The sequence below is a fragment of the Muscardinus avellanarius genome (assembly GCF_963383645.1).
Source record: "Muscardinus avellanarius genome assembly, chromosome: 15".
NCBI lineage: Eukaryota > Metazoa > Chordata > Mammalia > Rodentia > Gliridae > Muscardinus > Muscardinus avellanarius.
In genome coordinates, this window is record NC_137801.1 from 32,677,234 (window position 1) to 32,697,124 (window position 19,891).

General features: G+C 37.6%; 1 protein-coding gene across 2 annotated transcripts in view; it reads right to left on the reverse strand.

Annotated features, from left to right (window-relative positions):
• Nucleotides 1-19,891, reverse strand: part of SOS1 (SOS Ras/Rac guanine nucleotide exchange factor 1) — a gene marked incomplete at both ends in the record, with an annotated part of 118,765 nt that overhangs the window by 46,725 nt on the left and 52,149 nt on the right. For both annotated transcript variants that reach the window (XM_080711183.1, XM_080711182.1), the window contains 3 exons: nt 7,600-7,698; nt 7,774-7,884; nt 14,187-14,330. In XM_080711183.1, the coding sequence (XP_080567309.1) occupies nt 7,600-7,698; nt 7,774-7,884; nt 14,187-14,330 (354 nt within the window). The remainder of the gene's footprint in view (nt 1-7,599; nt 7,699-7,773; nt 7,885-14,186; nt 14,331-19,891) is intronic.

Below are 19,891 nucleotides of genomic sequence, written 5' to 3' on the forward strand. Positions count from 1 at the left end.
CACGCACACCCATGACTTTATTCATTAACACTGAAAGATTTTTGAGTTATTCCTTAAAGGTCAACATATTCCTTTCTGCTTCAATTAATAAAAATTAGACACACACACACACACACACACACACACACACAAAACCTGTGAAAAATAAACCTATTTCTAATGTTCCAAACTTTTTTTATAAAGGTTGAGCTGGCTATGGTGGCACAAACTTGAAATTCCAGTATGTGGGAGGCTGGGCCAGGAGGATCACAGGTTCAAGGGCAGCTTCAGCTCAGCTGTGGTGGCAAGTGCTTGAAACAGGATCTCACAAAGTAAGAGTCTCATCGACCTAGTCAAATCATGTTTCAAAATAAAAATAAAACACAGGGCTGGGATTGTAGCTTGGCGGTAGATTGCCCAGGGTTCAATGTCCAGTATCACACATAAAAAAATAGATAGATAAATAAAAATAACATACTTAAAACATTTTAATGTTCAAATATTTCAGAAGTAATAATTGCTTCACTATATTATGTACTTAATACTCAGCTTTTTGTGTGTGTGGTCTGGGAATTGAACCCAGGAGCATTCTACCTTCCTGCTATATACTCCCAGCCTGATTTTCTTTTTTATTCTTTTTTTTTTTTTAATTTTATGGTCCTGGTGATGGAACCCAGGGGCCTTTGACCTCTGGGTACACCCCCAGACCTATTTTATATTTTATTTGTTAACAGGGTCTCACTAAGTTGCTGAGAGCCTAAGTAGCTAAGGCTGGCTTCAAACCTGCATGATTCTCCTGGTCTCAGCCTTCCAAGTACTGGGATTATAAGCATGCGCCACCATGCCCGGCTTCTTTTTTATTCTTTATTTTGAAACAGGGTTTCACTAAGTTGTGGAGGGCCTCACTAAGTAGCTGAGTCCCTAAGTAGTTAAGGCTGGCTGGCCGTGAACCCAGATCCTCTTGTCTTAGCCTCCCAAGTACTGAGATTACAAGCATGTACTACCATGTTCAGCAACACTCAACTTTTGTTATCTAGATTTCTCATATTCATTATTAAAATTTTATCATGCTTTTTTTTTTTTTTTTGCCGGTCTAGGGATGAAACCCAGGGGCATTCAACCTCCGAGCTACACCCCCTGCCCTGTTTTTTTTTCATTCTTTATTTTGAAACAGGGTCTCACTAAGTTATGAGTGCCTTACTAAGTAGCTGAGGCTGTTCGCTAACTGCGATCCTCCAGTCTCAGCCTACTGAATGCTGGGATTACAAGCGTGCGCCACCACACCCAGCTATCATGCTTTTTACTAGAGCATAATTTCATTTTTAAAAACTCAAATACCTTTAGGTTACACTACTGTTCTTCCCTATGGTCAATTAAGTTAAAGAAAGCCAGTGGCTATATGTACGTAAAGAAAGATAGTACATTTTTATTTAGTAGACATTACTGGTAGGCTAGAGGCTGGATTCTGGGTAATCTCCCAAAGTACTTTCCATCCTGTTCATTCTAACTATTTGCCTCTCACACAGCCAAATTTTTGAGGCAAGATGGTAACATTAGCTGATATCCTCAAGTTAAAACAAGAAGGCAGCCGATGGCCCAGCACTGAGAGCTACATACATTAACAAAAGACAAGCTATGAAAGCATTGCTGAGGCCGGACCACTGCACGGAGTTGAGAATTTACTCACTTTCACTCAAAAGTAAAGTCCAGATACATTCTACTCAGTAGGACACAGGGCAGTTATTCAGTTTTAAAGATTTGCCATTAATTAATACATAACAGAATACTAGGCCTGTAATATTTTGTCCTTGGTATTTTTTTCATTAGTAACTCAAGCAAACATACTTAATACCATATGAAATTCTAATACAAATAAAAAATAATTATAAAAATGCATTTTACATGCATTTCATTTTCTATTACAAAAATGTTTCAAGTATCTGAGTCATTTATCTATCATTAACTGGTGCATTTTGCATACAGATTATACTGGTATCTCAAAAATCTTGTTAATATTTTAAAAACCACAAACCCAAAGTATATTTCAAATCCATTAAACCTAACTGATCAAAAAAATTTTAAATAGCATTTTTATCTTCATAGCATTAAGTAAACACCTAAATTTCAGTGTAATAAATGACCTTTCTTACTGAGCATTCTTTGCTTCTCTTACTAACAGTTAAACTGGGCAGGAATGCAAAATAACAAGCTGACTGCCATCAAAAGGGGTGTTTGATTGTTGCTACAGAAACAAAGCAGCACCAATTGGTATGTAAATTAAACTCAACAAAGCAGCCTTCTCCTATAACCAAAGCAAAGTCAAGTACCATGCTTTCCAGGGGTGCCTATAGTAACACTGCAAAGTCGCAACAATTTAATTTTACAAATACAACTTATTTAATCATTTTTAAGTCACCAAGTTCTACAATTATACTGCCATATATAAGATTATATTTAAACTCATCTAAGAAAGCATATTCTAAAGTACAATGAAAACTCATGCTCTAAAAAAAAATGATAAAATTTATCTCTTTATAGGAAAGGAGCCACGTTTACCAGTGACTACTGTTTTGGTCCCTAATTAATGAGTAGAGGTGCAGCTGTCAATATGGTATACTGCATGCATGCACGGACAATAGGCATATGCACAGCTTTCCAGGAAGCTGTGGAGGGTAAATGGTATCAAACTTAAGGAGCTGCCAAAGGAGAGATATTCTTAATGGTATTTAAGGAGAAGACTAAAACTCATGATTGTCTTAGATATAAAACAAATTGCTGAGCTAGGCATGGTATCTCATGCTTGTAATCCCAGTACTTGGGAGGCTGAGACAGGAGTACTGCAGTTTCACAGCCAGCCTCAGCTACTTAGTAAGGCTCTCTCCAACTTCGCGAGACCTTGTTTCAAAAATTAAGAATAAAAAATAGGGCAGGGGTGTAGCTCAGAGGTAAAATGCCCCTGGGTTCCATCCCCAGACCCACCAACAAAACAAAACAAAACAAAACACAAAACCAAAAACCAAAAACCCCAAAAAACTACAATTAAAATTAAAAAACCTAAATTGTTGTATTGATGCATTTTATGAGTTCATGAATAAACACAGTATGGTTTCCCTTTGTTTAAAAAGGAGAACATATATGCCAGGGTGGTGACACACACTTGTAATCCGGGCGCGTGGGAGGCTGAGACAGGAGAATTGCACAGGTTTGAAGCCAGCCTCAGCAACTTAGTAAGATCCTGTTTCCAAATAAAATATAAAATAGGTTACCGGGCATGGTGGCACACACCTGTAATCCCTGCGCTTGGGAGGCGGAGACAGGAGGATCACGCAGGTTTGAAGCCAGCCGCGCTGTTTCCAAATAAAAATATAAATTAGGTCTGGGAGTGTAGCCTGGAGGTAGAAGGGCTTCCAGGAACCCCAGTACCAGCACCCCCCCCAAAAAAATATAGATAGATAAATAGATATAGATATAAAATAGGAAAATAGGTCTGGGAGTATAGCCTGGAAGTAGAAAGCGTTTGGGTTCCAACCCCAGTACCACCATAAAAAAAAAAAGAGAGAGAGCGAGCGAGAACATATGAGTTCATATTTTGTGTGTGTGTATGTGGTACTGAGGATCAAACTCAGGGGCATTCTACTTCTGAGCTACACCTCCAGCCTGATTTTATTCTTTTGAAACAGGGTCTTGCTAAATTGCAGATGGTCTCATGAAGTACTTAGTCTCCTAAGTACTGGGATTAAAAGCATGTACCACACGCCTGGCAAATCCATATGTTTTTATTTCTAGAAACTAATTTTTCAACATGACATTATATAAAATGACTAACATTTATTTGATAACATAAACAAACAAAACTTGAGCCCAAGAATCTTGACTCTCAGTTCAAAGACCTTTCACTATAGTAAACAAACAACTGAAGACTTTGAAAAAACTATTTAGAACTAGTGTCTTTGCAGACACAAGGGACACAATGAGGCCATGCTGGATTAGGGTAAGCCTTAAATCCACTGACCTTGTATCTTTACAACAGAAAGGGGAGGCTTAGATGCAAATACAAAGATGGAGCCAAAGACTGTGGCTTATAGCATCTATAAGCCAAGGAATGTCATAATTTGTCAGGATTCACCAAAAGCTAGAAAGAGGGAATAGGATTCTCCCCTAAACCCTTTACAAGTGGGCCCTCCCATATCCTGATTTCAGACTTAGAGTCTTCAGAACTGACAAAGAATAAATATTTGCTGTTTTTAAGCTGCTCAGAATGTGTTATTTTACTATGGCAGCCTTGGAAAAACTAAGGCATTAAGGTCTATACAACAATATAGATTTCAACCTGATTTTTAAACTAAAGGAAACCTAATTTTCCTTGGTTACATGGACCCAGCATAAAAAGAACAGGGTAATTTTCTAAGTGATTGGTAAGTTCAAAGTCATCTTGGATAATATTTTATAATGTTTGGGTATACCATGGAGAGATAAAATCATTCCTTCTGTACAGGTTCAGGTAAAAATATCTTTGCTTTAGAAACCATCACAAAGATGGATTCTATATAACATAAACTGGAAATGTCTCATTATGTTTGTAGTTATCATTATAAATTCTTTGTAAAAATTATCTTATATACCAAAAGCTTCCTCTTGATTAACCTCTTAAAATGTCATCCTATATTATCAAAGACTTTAAATAGCAGGGTGTCTGCTAAGTGCCTTGTAATTCTGCCTGGTGATTAAATATTACCCTTTAATTCCCTCAGCATTCTAAGTTCAAACATTCCTACTTGAGAAATCTACCTGAAGTTCAAATTACTATGCTGCAGAGACCTGGAAACATGGAAGGAAAATATAGAGATGAGAGTTAATCTAGTTTACTAAACTGGGAGGCCTTCTATTCATTCAGTGACTCATTACAGAGAGCCCATTTCATCATCTGCTCTGGAGAACTCACAATATACTCCTCAAAGCAAAATTATGGTATGAAACAGAATTTTTTTGTGTGTGTGTGGTACTGGGGATGGAACCCAGGAGCATTCTACCTCTGAGCTATACCACCAGCCCTATTTTTTATTCTTTACTTTGAAACAGGGTCTCATTAAGTTGCAGAGGGCCTCAGTAAGTAGCTGAGGATGGCCATGAACATGCAATCCTCCTGCCTCAGCCTCCTAAGTACTAGGATTACAAACATGTGCCACCATACCTGGCTTAACCAGAATTTTTTTTATTAAACATTTATTTAAAATCTAAATAAAGCCAAGCATGGTGGCCCACGCCTCTGATCCTAGCACTTGGGAGGCTGAGGCAGGAGGATCACAAGTTCATGGCCATTCTCAGCAACTTAGTGAGGCCCTCTGCAACAGGGTCTCTAAATAAAAAGTAAAATCAGTCTGGTAGTGTAGCTTGGAGGTAGAACAACCCTGGGTTCAATCCTCAGTACCACACACACAAAAAAAGTTAAAGAAATAATGCTGTGCCAGACATGGTGGCGCACGCTTGTAATCCCCGTGCTTGGGAGGGTGAGACAGGAGGATCGCACAGGTTTGAAGCCAGCCTCAGCTACTTAGTGAGGCTCTCAGCAACTTAATGAGACCCTGTTTCCAAATAAAGTATAAAATAGGTCTGGGAGTATAGCCCGGAGATAGAAAAGCACCTGGGTTCCATCCCCAGTACCAAAAAAAAAAAGGACAAATAATGATGTTTTTATTATTTTTTATAGTTATTATTTTGACTAAAAGTGCATTTCTTAAATATCTCAATAACCAGTTCCAACTGGCAAGTGCTAACAGTCAACTCTTAAATGATTCATAAAGCTGGCATGGTGGCGCATGCTTGTAATCCCAGCATTCAAGAGGCTGAGACCAGAGGATCACGGTTCATGGATAGCCTCAGCTATGACACTCCACAACTTAGAGACCCTGTTTCAAAAATAGAAAAGAATAAAAAACAGGGCAGGGGGTATAGCTTGGAGGTGGAATGCCCCTGGGTGCCATCCCCAGACCCACTAAATAAATAAATAAATAAATAAATAAATAAATAAATAAATAAATGATTCATGAAAGGTTTTACTGTGGATTAAATTCTTTCCTTCAACATAGTCATAGTAAGCCAGAAATACCGTGTAGTGTAATTCTATTGCTTCCAATATTGTAGAAAGCATTACACAAGCAGAGCAGAACCATGATATTAAACAGCATTTCTTTGTTGTTGTACTGGGGATGAACCCGGATTTCTCATCTACACTTATAGTTAACAAAGAAAATTATGGAAACTATTAAGTTTCAACTTAAATTTTGAAAAACTTATCACTTTGTGAATGTAAAACTAAGCTCTCTTAGAGCATACCAAGTGGCGGAGACAGAAATTAATACTAGAGGGTTAATGAGTGACTGACTTGGTTTCTATTGGTCTTTCTCATTTTTTGCAATACTAGGAATTAAACCTAGAGCCTTGCACATGCTAGTCAAGTGTTCTACCACTAATCCTCCTTTTAAAAATTTTTTATTTTGAGGCAGAGTCTTGCTAAATTGCCCAGGATAAGACATGAATTTTTGATCCTCCTGCCTCAGACTCTTGAGTAGCTGGGAGTTAAGGTTATCCACAGGAGACAGTGTATAGAAAGCATATGCCTATGTCCCAATCTAAAGAAATAATATCATTAATGCAGGTCTTATTTTGTCTTTATGGGGCTAACTCATTAAAGGTAAACAGAGTATATCTTTGAGGTACACTACTGAATTACAGTTATATACAGTGAGGTTTCCCTTTGCCTTAATTTCAGTGTATAATAGAAAAGAGATAAACCGTTTTCCTTTTGGTAGTGCTACTTAATAGTTTCAACTGTGACCAAATAGGGATTTTTTTTTAAACTGGAATTACACAAATTCACCACTTCTAAAGTAATGATAAGGAGTTTAACAGAAACAAGTTACAGAGTTAAGCTATGAAAATTAGGTATATTAACCTTCCCCATTACTTCAGCCTTATCCTTACACTAGGTTCCTTATCTGAATCCCTGAATTTATTGAGGTCCCCAAATGGAAACTTGGAAGCAAAAGTTTGTGGAGATTGTTTTTTAAAAAACAGCTATGTAAGCAAAAAGGACACAAGATAAAAAAATGTCTAGTAGCCAGGCGCACATTTGTCATCCTGGCTCACTGAGACAGGAGGATCTGGGTTTGTGGTCAGCCTCAGCTACTTAGTGAGGACCTCTGTAACTTAGTGAGACCCTGTTTCAAAATAAAGAATAAAAAATAGGGCAGGGGTATAGCTCAGAGGTCAAATGCCCCTGTGTTCCATCCCTAGACCCACCAAAAAAAAAAAAAAGCTGGTAATTGCTTTAAAATTCACTACTAAAACTGGAGAACATATGCTATTGTTTTGCAGATTTACTTATATTTGCTTTATAACTAGAAGAAAATAAATACATACTATGTTCATTGGTTCTTACATAATAATTTACAAATGAAGTGGAAAAATTTTTTGTCACAGGACTAGAAATACAGCTTAGTGGCAGAACATTTGCTGAGCATGTGTAGGCCCTGGGTTATATTCCCAGCACTTACACACAAAAAAGATTTTCTTTTCATCACATTTGAATATTTTATAATACCCAAATAAGAGTTTTCTTACCTTCAAAAGTTCAAAGTAATGTAGGCAGTGGTAAACAGGAGCAAGAAGCAGCCTGGGTAAAACATACTGAACAGCTTCTTTGAAACCTTCGCCTATTGACTAGAAAAGAAAGTGATTTAATTTTTTTAGTTTACTTTTCAGACAATGTACATCTTGACTTAAAAATTACTGTACCTGCAAATAAAGTGCTGCCCCAGGCTTTGATAACTGACTAAGGAAACGATCATGAAAACCAGGTCGTAAAATATCTCGAGCATACGATTCATATGGATCAAATGCCAGTTCCTTAGAAAATAAAGAAAGCAAAACGTAAATAATCTTTCTCCAAGGTAAAGCATAAATAGCCTACCACTATAAGCAGAAAAGATAAAATTATGAGCATATCTATACCAGCACAATTACATAATTTCTTTAAAGCCTCTAAACAAATATTATGACTATTAATCATAATAGAACAAATCTAACATTCTCAAGTAAGAGAATAAATCAATTTTGTTCTGATGAGTAAATAGGATCTTCTATGTTATGACACCTATCATGAAAGGTTTCTAGTAGCCAGGAGTAGTGACACACGCCTATAATCCCAGTACTTCAGAGACTGAGAGAGGAAAATTGTGATGCCAAATACTGATGCCAAATATTTATGTTCTCATAGTTTTTTCTTGGTGGCAGACTTTCACTTTCGTATTCTGTAAACCAGAGGTAACAATTTCTGCCATCTAAAAATCATTGTTGCAGTTTTAAAAAAATTTAATTCAGCTGGGCATGGTGGCGCATGCTTGTAATCTTAGTACTTGGGAGGCTGAGACAGGAGGATTGCAGGTTTGAAGCCAGCCTCCACAACTCAGTGAGGCCCTCCATAACCTAGTGAGGCCCTGTTTCCAAATAAGAAATTTAAAAAATCGGGCTGGGGTTTAGGTTAGAGTTAGAATGCCTCTGGGTTCAATCTCCATCGCCACAAAACCAAAACATTTTAATTCAAACTGTCGAAAATTTTTACCATCATTATTAATATCACCAATGATCAATAAACTAAGTTCTAATAGCTAGGTCTAAAAAGTATCAATGATTCAAATGAGAGTAAATATACTGATATTAGCAGGAGCCACAGGGGCTTTTTATTTTCTTCCATCCCACACCCTATTCCAGGTAGAAAACGATTAGGAAAATGGTGCTCTAGAATCCAGTAAGAGACCATTTCCATAAAGGGCAATTCAAGAGAGAAGAAGAGGACACATGGAAGAGTACAGTAGGCAGGAGGAGGGAATGACAAGACAAATGGTCATTACCCCTAGTGTTGTTTTTCAGCTGCTTTTTAAGGAAAGCCTGAATAGCATTAACACCAGATCAGAAGTCAGAAAACTTGAGTTCTTGTCATTGTGAAATGCAATATGGCATATAAATCCAAGTCATCCTGGATTCTCAAAGCAGGGCCCTAGTTCATTTCCTAGTTTGTACTCCCAACTGTCTTCTCAACTAAAAACTTCTATAAAATATAATGCCAGAACTGACAGCTGACTGTATATCTAACAGAAATGGGCAGTAAAGTTTCAATAATAGTGACAGAAAAGAGTAAAAAATGGATAGAAACAGGAATAAAAATTTTATTAGATGCTTGAATTTGGGGGCTCCTTCAACTGCTGGAATTATTGTATAATAGACATGTTTACTTTTCTCCCAAGCCCCATTGTAATAAATAAATCTAATATTATAGAATTATTATAATCATAAACAAAAGGTAGGTTTTATATAGTGTAGTGGTTTAAAAGCATAGGCTTTGAAGTCCTAGAGGCCTAGTTCTAATTTTGACTTCACTACTTATTAGCTGTGTGATCGTCAACAAACTACTTAATTATACTTTCTCTAAAAAATGTGGATGATGCCTACTTCCCAGGCTTAAGAATTAAATGATATCACATATAAATGCTTATAGTAGCTGGCATTTAACAGAATTGAAGTTAGTTCTATTCTAAAATAGCCAATCTTGAGAGAGAGAAAATGGACAATCCATTGGGAATCCAAATTCTCATCATCTGATTTTATTTTCTTTCAGTGGTACCTAGTAATTGAATCTACCTCTGAGCTATAACCCCAGCCCTATTTTATTTTTTACTTTGAAATAGGGTCTTACTAAGTTACTGAGACCTTAACTGCTGAAGCTGGCCTCCAACCTGTAATCCTCCTTTCTCAGGCTCCCAAGTCCTGGGATTACAGGCATGCACTACCACGCCTGCTGGCACATGGTTTTATTCTTAAAGATAAATCTGTGGAAAGGAGTGTACTTCTAAGAATACATGTATGAGTTAATAGATCATTTCATTTGTTAATTGGTTAAAACTTAAAAGAATTCACAGAAAAAATTAAATTTAATTATCAACACATATAACTAACAGAATAGCCTAACCTAACTGTATCCACCTTCTAGCTCAAAAGGAGCTCACTTAATGTTTGGAGCTGATATAATTGAATCCTGAGTGTCCTGATCCCAGAGGTAGATAAATTCAATGTAACGGATTTAGCTGGGTGGTAACTGGTAGGCCAGTAGGGTGTGGCTGTGAATACAACCAATTAAAATGTGTTAGATTTCTTTGTCTGGTGTTATAGAGGCACTCAAAGTATGTGGTCCAGAAATCTAGGCATTTAATCAATTTCTGGCAAGATGAAAATCATTTCATACAAATAGATTCATTAAGAAACAAATTCTAACATCAGAATAAACAATTTAAGATCCTTTTTTTGTGTGTGTGCGGAACTGGGGATTGAACCTGGGGACATTCTACATGTGAAGTATACCCCTAGCCCTATTTTTTTATTCATTATTTTGAAACAGGGTCTCACTAAATTGCAGAGTGCCTCGCTAAGTAGCTGAGGCTGGCTGTGAACCTTCAATTCTCCTCTCAGCCTCCCAAGCACTGAGATTACAAGCATGTATCACCACAATGGGCTCCATTTAATGTCTTATACAATAACAAAAGCCAACTGTTTTATAGCTAGCAGATGCTTGCATCTCTGCCATGTCTTCTTAAATGTCTAGTTCATTCTGTTACCAAATAGTTGCCTTTGTCATAGACAGAAGCCCTAACTGAAGTCAACAACTTTTTATATACTTTTATTGGTGCACTATGGTCTCACATCACACATTTAAATTTTAATCCATTTTAGTTGATTTTTATATATGGTAAAATATAAAAAAGAGTCTAGCTTCATTCTTCAGCATATGGCTACCTAATTTTCCCCTCTGCTGAAGATAAGTTGACTGTGAATATATGGGTTTACTTCTAGGTTCTCTATTCTTCTCTACTAGTATATGTGTCTATTTTTATGCTAACAACATGCTGTTTGGGTTGCTATACCTTTGCAGGAGGGAGGGAGGGAGGTAGGGAAGGAGGGAGGGAGGGAGAGGGAGAGAGAGAGAGAGAGAGAGAGAGAGAGAGTGTGTGTGTGTGTGTGTGTGTGTGTGTGTGTGTGTGTGTGTGTGTGTGGTGGTGGTGGTGGTGCTTGAACCCAGGGCCTCCTGCATGCGAGGCAAGAGCTCTACCTCTTAGCTATCTCCCCCAGCCTCCTGAAATGAATATTTTTGAATTCAGGTAGTACAATTCCTCCTGCTTTGTTCATTTTGCTCAGGATTGCTCTGATTTGTTTTTTGTGTGTGTGCTTCTGTACAATTTGGGGATAGTTTATTCTACTTTTGTCAAGAATGTCATTAGTATTTTGATAAGAATTACACTGAAACTGTATAGCGCTTTGGGTAATGTGGACATTTTAACAAGGCTAATTCTTCTAATCCATGAATTTGAGATTTTTAATTTTTAATCTATTAAGAACCTTTGAGCTGGGCATGATGACACATACTTGTAATCCCAGTACTTGGGAAACTGAGACAGGAGGATCACGCAAGTTCGAAGCCGGCCTCAGCTATTTAGTGAGGCTCTCAGCAACTTAGTGAGGCCCTGTTTCCAAATAAAATATAAAATAGGTCTGGGTGTGTACCCCAGAGGTAGAAAGCTTTTGGGGTTTCTTCATTGCTGGTACCACACACACAAAAAGAACATTTAACAATGATGTAAGACAAGCCGGGCGTGGTGGCGCACACTTGTAATCCCAGCATTCGGGAGGCTGAGACTGGAGGATCGCGGTTCTCAGACAGCCTTAGCTACTTAGTGAGGCCCTCCGCAACTCAGTGAGACCCTGTTTTAAAATAAAGAATAAAAAATTGGGCAGGGGGTATAGCTCAGAGGTCAAATGCCCATGGGTTCCATCCCCAGACCCACACACACACAAAAAGAATGATGTAAGATATAAAATTTTTTTCTCCAATATGAATAGCCAATTTTGACCTAGCATCAGTGATTAATTAATTAGCTTGTTCTTTCTCTACTAACTGATGTTATCTCTGTTACATATCAAGAGTATGCATGTATTTCCCCCTAGGGCTCTATATCCTGTTCCATTGTCTAATTCCCTACACTGGTACCAAGACTACACTTTTATTTACTGTGGCTTCATACTAAATCTTAAATATGTGATCGAACTAGTTTCCTTGACTTGCTCTTCTTCCAATATTTTTGTTTTTCATTCTTGCATATGAATTTTTTTTTGGGGTGTGTGTGTGGTACTCCTCAGTATCCCATTGAACCCAGGGGCATTCTACCTCCAATCTACACTCCCAACCCTTTTTCTTTTTTCTTTTGAAACAGGGTCTAAGTTGCTGAGGCTGGCCTCCAACCTCAATCCTTCTGTCTCAGCCTCCCAAGTACTGGGATTATAGGCATATAACATGCTGGGCCTTTTACATGTGAATTTTAAGAACAGCTTGCTGTAAGCCGAGCGTGGTGGTGCACGCTTGTAATCCCCACACTTGGGAGGCTGAGTCAGGAGTATCGCACAGGTTCAAAGCCAGCCTCAGCTACTGAGGCTCTCAGCAACTTAGTGAGACCCTGTTTCCAAATAAAGTATAATATAGGTCTGGGAGTATAGCCCAGAGGTAGAAAGCCCCTGGGTTCTACCCCCAGCACCCCCCCCACACACGAACAGCTTGCTGTATACCAGAATTATAGATTATTTGGGGAACAATTAGCATTATTAAAATACTGAATCTTCCCATCTATCCCATAAGTATGGTATTTCTACTTATTCAAATATTCCTTAAGATCCTAAGTATCTTATAATTTTCTTAACAAAAGTCTGGCATATCTTTAGTTTTAGTTAAGTTGATTACTGGGTATCCTATAGTCATTTAGTGAATGGAGCCATTTACTTTTATGTATCCAATGAGTTGTAACTCAGCACAGTAATGCTACCAATTTTTATATGCTGATTTTTCTAGCCAGTACATTGAACTAGCTTACTAGTTCTAATGATATATACATTCTCTTAGATTGCTATACAGACAATTATATTGACTATAAATAGGAGAACTTTGTCTTGTGTCTATTCCTTTTCCTTCCTTCCTTCCTTCCTTCCTTCCTTCCTTCCTTCTTTCTTTTCTTTTTTCTTTTTTTTTTTTTTTTTTTGCATTACTGGGGATGGGACCCAGAGGCATTCTATCTCTGAGCTATACCTCCAGCCCTATTTTTGATTCTTTCTTTTGAAACAGGGTCTCACTGAGTTGCAAAGGGCCTAAGTAGTAGCTGAGGCTGTCTGTGAACCGTGATCCTCCTGTCTCAGCCTCCCGAATGCTGGGATTACAATATTCCTTTTCTTTTTGCATTGGGTAGCACCTCTAATTAAATGCTAATTAGAAGCAGTGACTGTATTCTTTCTAGTTTGACTTCTGTAATCTAGCCATTAAGTTATTAGAGCTCTTTTAAAACCTTTTCACACACTCACAAATCTACTCTGTAGTAAAAGAGTAGATTTTAGAGTGAGAACAGAGCAAGAGCCAAAAGCCTCAGAATAACTAAAAATGCTATGTTATTAGAAATAACTCATATATTTTAGCATATGAAATATTCAAGGAGACGAATACCAGCTTTTCTACTTCATGATCTCTGAATCATCTAGGTCCTGGACCTGATTTCCCCAGTCTCTTTGTCCTTCCTCCTCAGAACAACAATGCAGTTGCCACATACTGGGTAGCTTACTGTGTGAAGGCGATTAGCTAAGTATTTTAGGTAGGCTATCTTACTCGATGTTCACAAGAATCTTGAGTCCAATGATTAGCATCTTTACTTTACATGTATGCAGAGGTTTAGAGAAATAAAATAACTTGCCAATGGTCACACATTAATAAATAGCAGAGTTTAGAGTGGAACACAGGTGGTCTGAGCCCAGATTCAGGTTGTTCATTGATTCATTAACTTTTCTTGGTCTTACTTTGAAAGAATTTACAGTGGGCCAGTGGGTGTCAGCCACAGCACCCTTCTCCCCTGTAGGATCTGCTTTTCTATAGAGACAGACCACTTTTTCTATGCATATTGGGATAACAGAAATAAATGCTGACAATGACCCTATGAGGGAGGGGCAATAACAGAGTGGTCAGCAGTTAGTGTCTAGGACTGTAGCTGGGCGTAAGAATGAAAACTGTCAGTTTTATGTAAATGTGGCTTATATACAAACTTCTTCTGGCATATGATTAAAGGACTTACCTCTGCTAAATCTTCAAAGCAGCTTCCTACTAAGGGATGGGGACTGCCTTCATCTGTCATTTCTACAGTGTCTTCTATATGGCCCAGTAACTTTACACTAAGTTCATGTATATCTACTATACGACTAAATATATTTTCTATATCCTGTTGGGAAGGGAGGAGAGAAATACATTAATTTAGGTTGAATAATAACAGATAAATTTGAACTTTTAAGTTATTTTAGGGTCACAAAATTAAACATGGCTTACATAATAACAAATATTAATGACATTAAAATGAAAGATAATAACTTTCTTTGCAATAACGTACAAGTTACATTTACATTTCTTTAGGTCAATGATTTTTCAACATTTTATCTTAGGGCTCTTAAAAATTACTGAGATTCCAAAAAGCTTTTGCATATATCCATCAATATTCATCATATTAGAAGTTAAAAGCAAGAATTTTTAAACATTTACTTTATTTAAAAATAACAATAGCTGGATGTGGTGGTGCACGCTTGTAATCCCAGCAATTGGGAGGCTGAGACAGGAGGATCACGGTTCGTTGACAGCCTCAGCTACTTAGTGAGGCCCCCCGCAACCCAGTGAGATGCTGTTTCAAAATAAAGAACAAAAAATAGGGCAGGAGGTATAGCGCAGAGGCTGAATGTCCCTGGGTTCCATCCCCAGACCCACAAAATAAAAATAAAAATAAAAATAAAAATAGCAAGTATACACAATAAAATTCTACTCGGCAAAAAAGAAAAAATTACATCATTTGCAAGAAAATGGAAGGACCTGGAGAACATTATGTTAAGTGAGACTAGTCAATCACAGAGAGTGAAGGGTCATATGTTTCTTTAATGTGTTCAGGATAGGGAGTAACTGGGATACAAGAGAGACTCCAGATAATAAGCAGAAGCCTCAGGGGAACAAGGGAGGAGCTATAAGGGTAGGAGTAGAGGAAGACTTAGATTCACTAATAGAAATACTTCCATAGACAATGTGTATACATGTGACTATATACCAACGTCAATCTGAGTATTCTGTTTTGGGAGGAAAGAAAAAGGGAAGGGGGGGCACTAAGAGCACTGTGCATGTATGTCACTGTCAACAATATATATATATATATATATATATATATATATATATATATATATATATATATATAGTGGGGGGGGGCTGGGGTGGAACCCAGGGGCTTCTCTACCTCTGGGCTATACTCCCAGACCTATTTTATACTTTATTTGGGAACAGGGTCTCACTAAGTTGCTGCGAGCCTAAGTAGCTGAGGCTGGCTTTGAGCCTGTGCGATGCTCCTGTCCCAGCCTCCCAAGTGCTGGGATGACAAGTGTGCACCACCATGCCCAGCTCATGTTATATTATGAAGTGAGACTTTAATGCACAAACAAAAGCACAAAAATAACAATAAACCCACTACGTGGGGTTTACTTAAATACATAATATTTCTTAATGAAAAGTAACATTTTTCTAAAACACCAAAAAAGAAACATTTAATTGCAAAATGGCGTTTCTTTATATTTTTGCAAATCTCTAGCATGTAGTTTAATATAAGACAGCAGGATTTTCCTATACTTTTTGCCTTTAGTCTGTTGTAGTACATCATTTTGGTTTAAGTACGTGAGGAAAATCTAACTTTATTTAGATGTAATAGGGAAAGGGAAAAATATTATTTTAATAGTCTACTCAAATAAATGTAGGTATTCTTTTTCTGTAACTTTTTTATTAAGATATAACTCATGTGCCATAAGATTTACCCTTATAAAATGTACCTATTCAACAATTTTCAGTATATTTAGTTGTGCAATTATCACCACTATTAAATCTTAGAATATTTCATTATCCCCAAAAGAAACCCTAAATCTACATCACACATTCTTCATTCCCCTTTCTTCCCAGTCCCTGGCAAACACTATTAAACTTTCTATCTCTATGGGTTTGCATATTCTAGACATTTCATATACAGTAAATATCCTTTTATAGCACTATACTAAAATTTAATAAATAGTTTTTTGTGTGTGTGCACAGTAGTTTCTTAAAGATTCATTGCAGTGTGGAATCTAAAGTCATATCAAGGCTGGGTATACTGGTGTGCGCCTGTAATCCCAGTGCCTGGGAGGCTGAGACAGGAGGATCCCTTTAGCAAGTAGCAAGATTCTCATTAACCTAGCAAGACTCTGTTTCAAAATAAAAATAAAATAGGGCTGGGGGTGTAGCTCAGAGGTTAGAAGACCCCTGGGCTCAATCCCCAGTACCACTAAATAAACAAATACATAAACCATATCAAAAAATTTTTACTGCTACATTATAATTCATTGGTTACTATTATTTTTTATTTTTATTAATGACTATATTTTGTCAAATCAACTTTGAAGTATGCTTCATTTACTATAAGATATACCTATTTGAAATAAACTTTTTGGTGAAATTTCATATAATTACTCATCCCTATAACTACCATTATATGTACACACACAACATCTTCATCCTGTTAAGAATTTCCTCAGCCAGGCATGGTGGTGCACGCTTATAATCCCAGCATTCAGGAGGCTGAGACTGGAGGATCACGGTTTGTGGACAGCCTCAGCTACTTAGTGAGGCCCTTCACAACTTTGTAAGACCTTGTTTCAAAATAAAGAATAAAAAATAGGGCTCGGAGGTGGAATGCCCCTGGGGTTCCATCCCCAGACCCGCAAAAAAAAAAAAAAAAAAAAAAAGAATTTCCTTATACCTCATTTCTCCCAAGTTTCACCACCCTCATCCCCAAGAAATCAGTAATCTGTTTCCTAGGACTAGAAAAGTATCTTTAATTTTAGAGTATAACTGGAATCATAGCTAATCTTTTGTGTCTAGTTTCTCTGCTCACGTTTTAGAGATGTACTCCTGCTACTGTATTTAAATTACTTTCTTTTTATTGCTGAGTAGCATTCCATTGTATAAACATAACACAATCAGTATATCCATTCACCTTTGATTACATTTGGGTTATTTCCAGTTTGGGTCAATTACAAATAAAATTATTATAAACATTCATGAACAAGTTTTTTATGGACATGTTTTAATTTCTTCTGGATAAAAACCTAGAAGTAGAATTACTGGGCAGTGTGGCTGGTTTATTTTTTTACTGTTATTCAAAACTGTCAAACGTTTTTCCCAAATGCTTATACAAGTTTACACTTCACATGAAATATTATGCTCCCAGCTGGGTGTGGGGGCACACGCTTGTAATCTCAGCTCTTGGGAGGCTGAGACTGGAGGATTGTGGTTCATGGACTGCATTAGCTACTTAGTGAGGCCCTCTGCAACTCATTGAGACCTGGTTTCAAAATAAAGAATAAAAAATAGTGCAGGGAGTGTAGCTCGGAGGTCAAATGCCCCTGGGTTCCATCCCCAGACCCACAAAAGAAGAAAAAACAAAGGAAAAAAATATTATACTCCCACAAAAAGCTGATCCACATTCTTCTCAACATTTGCTACTGTCAGTCTTGTTGTTTTCGTTTGCACTTCTTTTATTATTATTGGCATTGAACACCTTTTGGCCATTTTGACTCTTCATTTTTCTGTCCTAAGACATTTTTGCCTCTCCTTTATTCTTAATTTTTTTCCCCCCTTGTAGCACTGGGACTGAACCCAGGGGTGCTCTACGTAGCACTGAGCTATACTTATTTTTAAGACACAGTTTCACTAAATTGCCTAGGCTGGCTTCAAGCATGTACTCCTCGTCTCAGTCCCTCAAGCTGCTGGGACTGTCTCTATATTCAGTATGTTACTAATTATTTTAAGCAACTCTACTGATATATAACTTATATACCAGGCATTTCACCCATTTAAAGTAATTAAAAGAGAGGCATTTTGGTGCATACCTATACCCCTTGTAGATGAGAAGCTAAGACAGGAGAATCCACAGGGTTACAGCCAGCCTCAGAAACTTAGGGAGGCCCTCAGCAACTAAGTGAGACACTGTTTCAAAATAATAAAATAAATATGGTTGGGGATAGCTCAGAGATAGAATGCCCCTGGGTTCAATCCATACTACCAAAATACACACCTACCTATATTTGTAATCCTAGAACTTGAGAGGCTGAGACAGTGGGGAGCACAGGCTCAAGGCTAGGGAGCAGTAACTCAGTGAACACTGTCTCAAAATAAAAAATAAAATAGGGCTGGTATGTAGCTCAGAAGTAGACCGGCATTGGGTTCAATCACATCACTAAACACGAAAATAAAAAAAGAAAATAAATTCATCATTTTTTTTAACAGTACTGGGGACTGAACCCAGGGGTATTCTACCTCTAATCTATACCCCCAGCCCTATTTTTGTCCTTTATTTTGAAACAGGGTCTCACTAAGTTGTGAGCAGCCTCACCAAGTAGCTGAGGCTGCCCGTGAATCTGCGAACCTCTGTCTCAGCCTCCCAAGTACTGGGATTACAAGTGTGCGACACCAAGCCCAGATCATCAATGGTTTTTAAGTATGTCTACAGATTTATACAACTATTATTATTGTTGTTGTTGTTATTATTGGGATACTAGGGATTGAATCCAGAGACTTATATATCCTAGATAAGCACTCTGACCACTGAGTTACCCTCCCAACCCCTATTCCTTTTATTATTTATTTATTTATTTATTTATTTATTTAGGTACTAAGGATTCAACCCAGGGGTGTTCCACCTCCGAGCTACATCTCCCACCTCTTAACCCTTTAAATTAAAAAAAAAAAGAATTTTTTTTATGTACTGCAGGCCGTCTACCTTTGAGCTATACTTACATCCCTATTTTATTTTTTATTTTAAAAAAGGGTCTCACTAACTTGTGAGGGGCCTTGCTAAGTCTCTGAGGCTGGCCATAAACCTGCAATCATCCTGTCTCAGCCACCCATTTACTGGAATTACAAATATGCACCACCATGTGTACTTGTAAAAATTGTATTATTTGTGAAACAGGGTCTTGCTGAGGCTAATCGTGAACATGTGGTTCTCTTGTCTCAGCCACCCAAGTATCAGAATTATAGGTATGTACCACCTGGCCCGACTCCTTTATTTTTTAGTGGCTTACTTACTGCTAAAACTTGAGCCCCAGTCTCAACTTCTGTAGTGAGCAGTGCTTCTCTATGGCTGAATGGCTACAGGTCTAGGAATTACTAATATGTAACCCCCTTTAGACAACCTTACCTGATCTCACTCAGCATTTCCTCAAGATTGCAATTGGGTTAGTTTGGTTGCTATTATAAGCTGGGTGTGGTGGTGCAAGTTTGTAATCTCAGCATTACGGAGGCTGAGACAGGAGGATCCTGGTTTGTGGACAGCCTCAGCTACTTAGTGAGGCCCTTTACAACTCAGTGAGACCCTGTTTCGAAATAAATAAATACAATAATAATAATAATAATAATAATAATAATAATAGTAATAATAATAATGATAATAAAGGCTGAGGTGTAGCTCAGAGGTAGAATGCCCCTGGGTTTCATCCCAGGACCACACACACACAAAAAGAATAATCCCTTCTCTGAGTTTCAATGTTACTGGCTCCACCTTTTGTGCTCTCAATAATACCGTTAGCATACTTCAATTGTGGTTACCACCACCACGTACTGCAATTTAAGATTACATCTCTGCCTTGACCAAACTTTAGGGAAGAAACTGTTTCTTTTTCATCTCTGAATCCCCACTACTAAGTATGTCACCTGACTACAGTTGGTGTT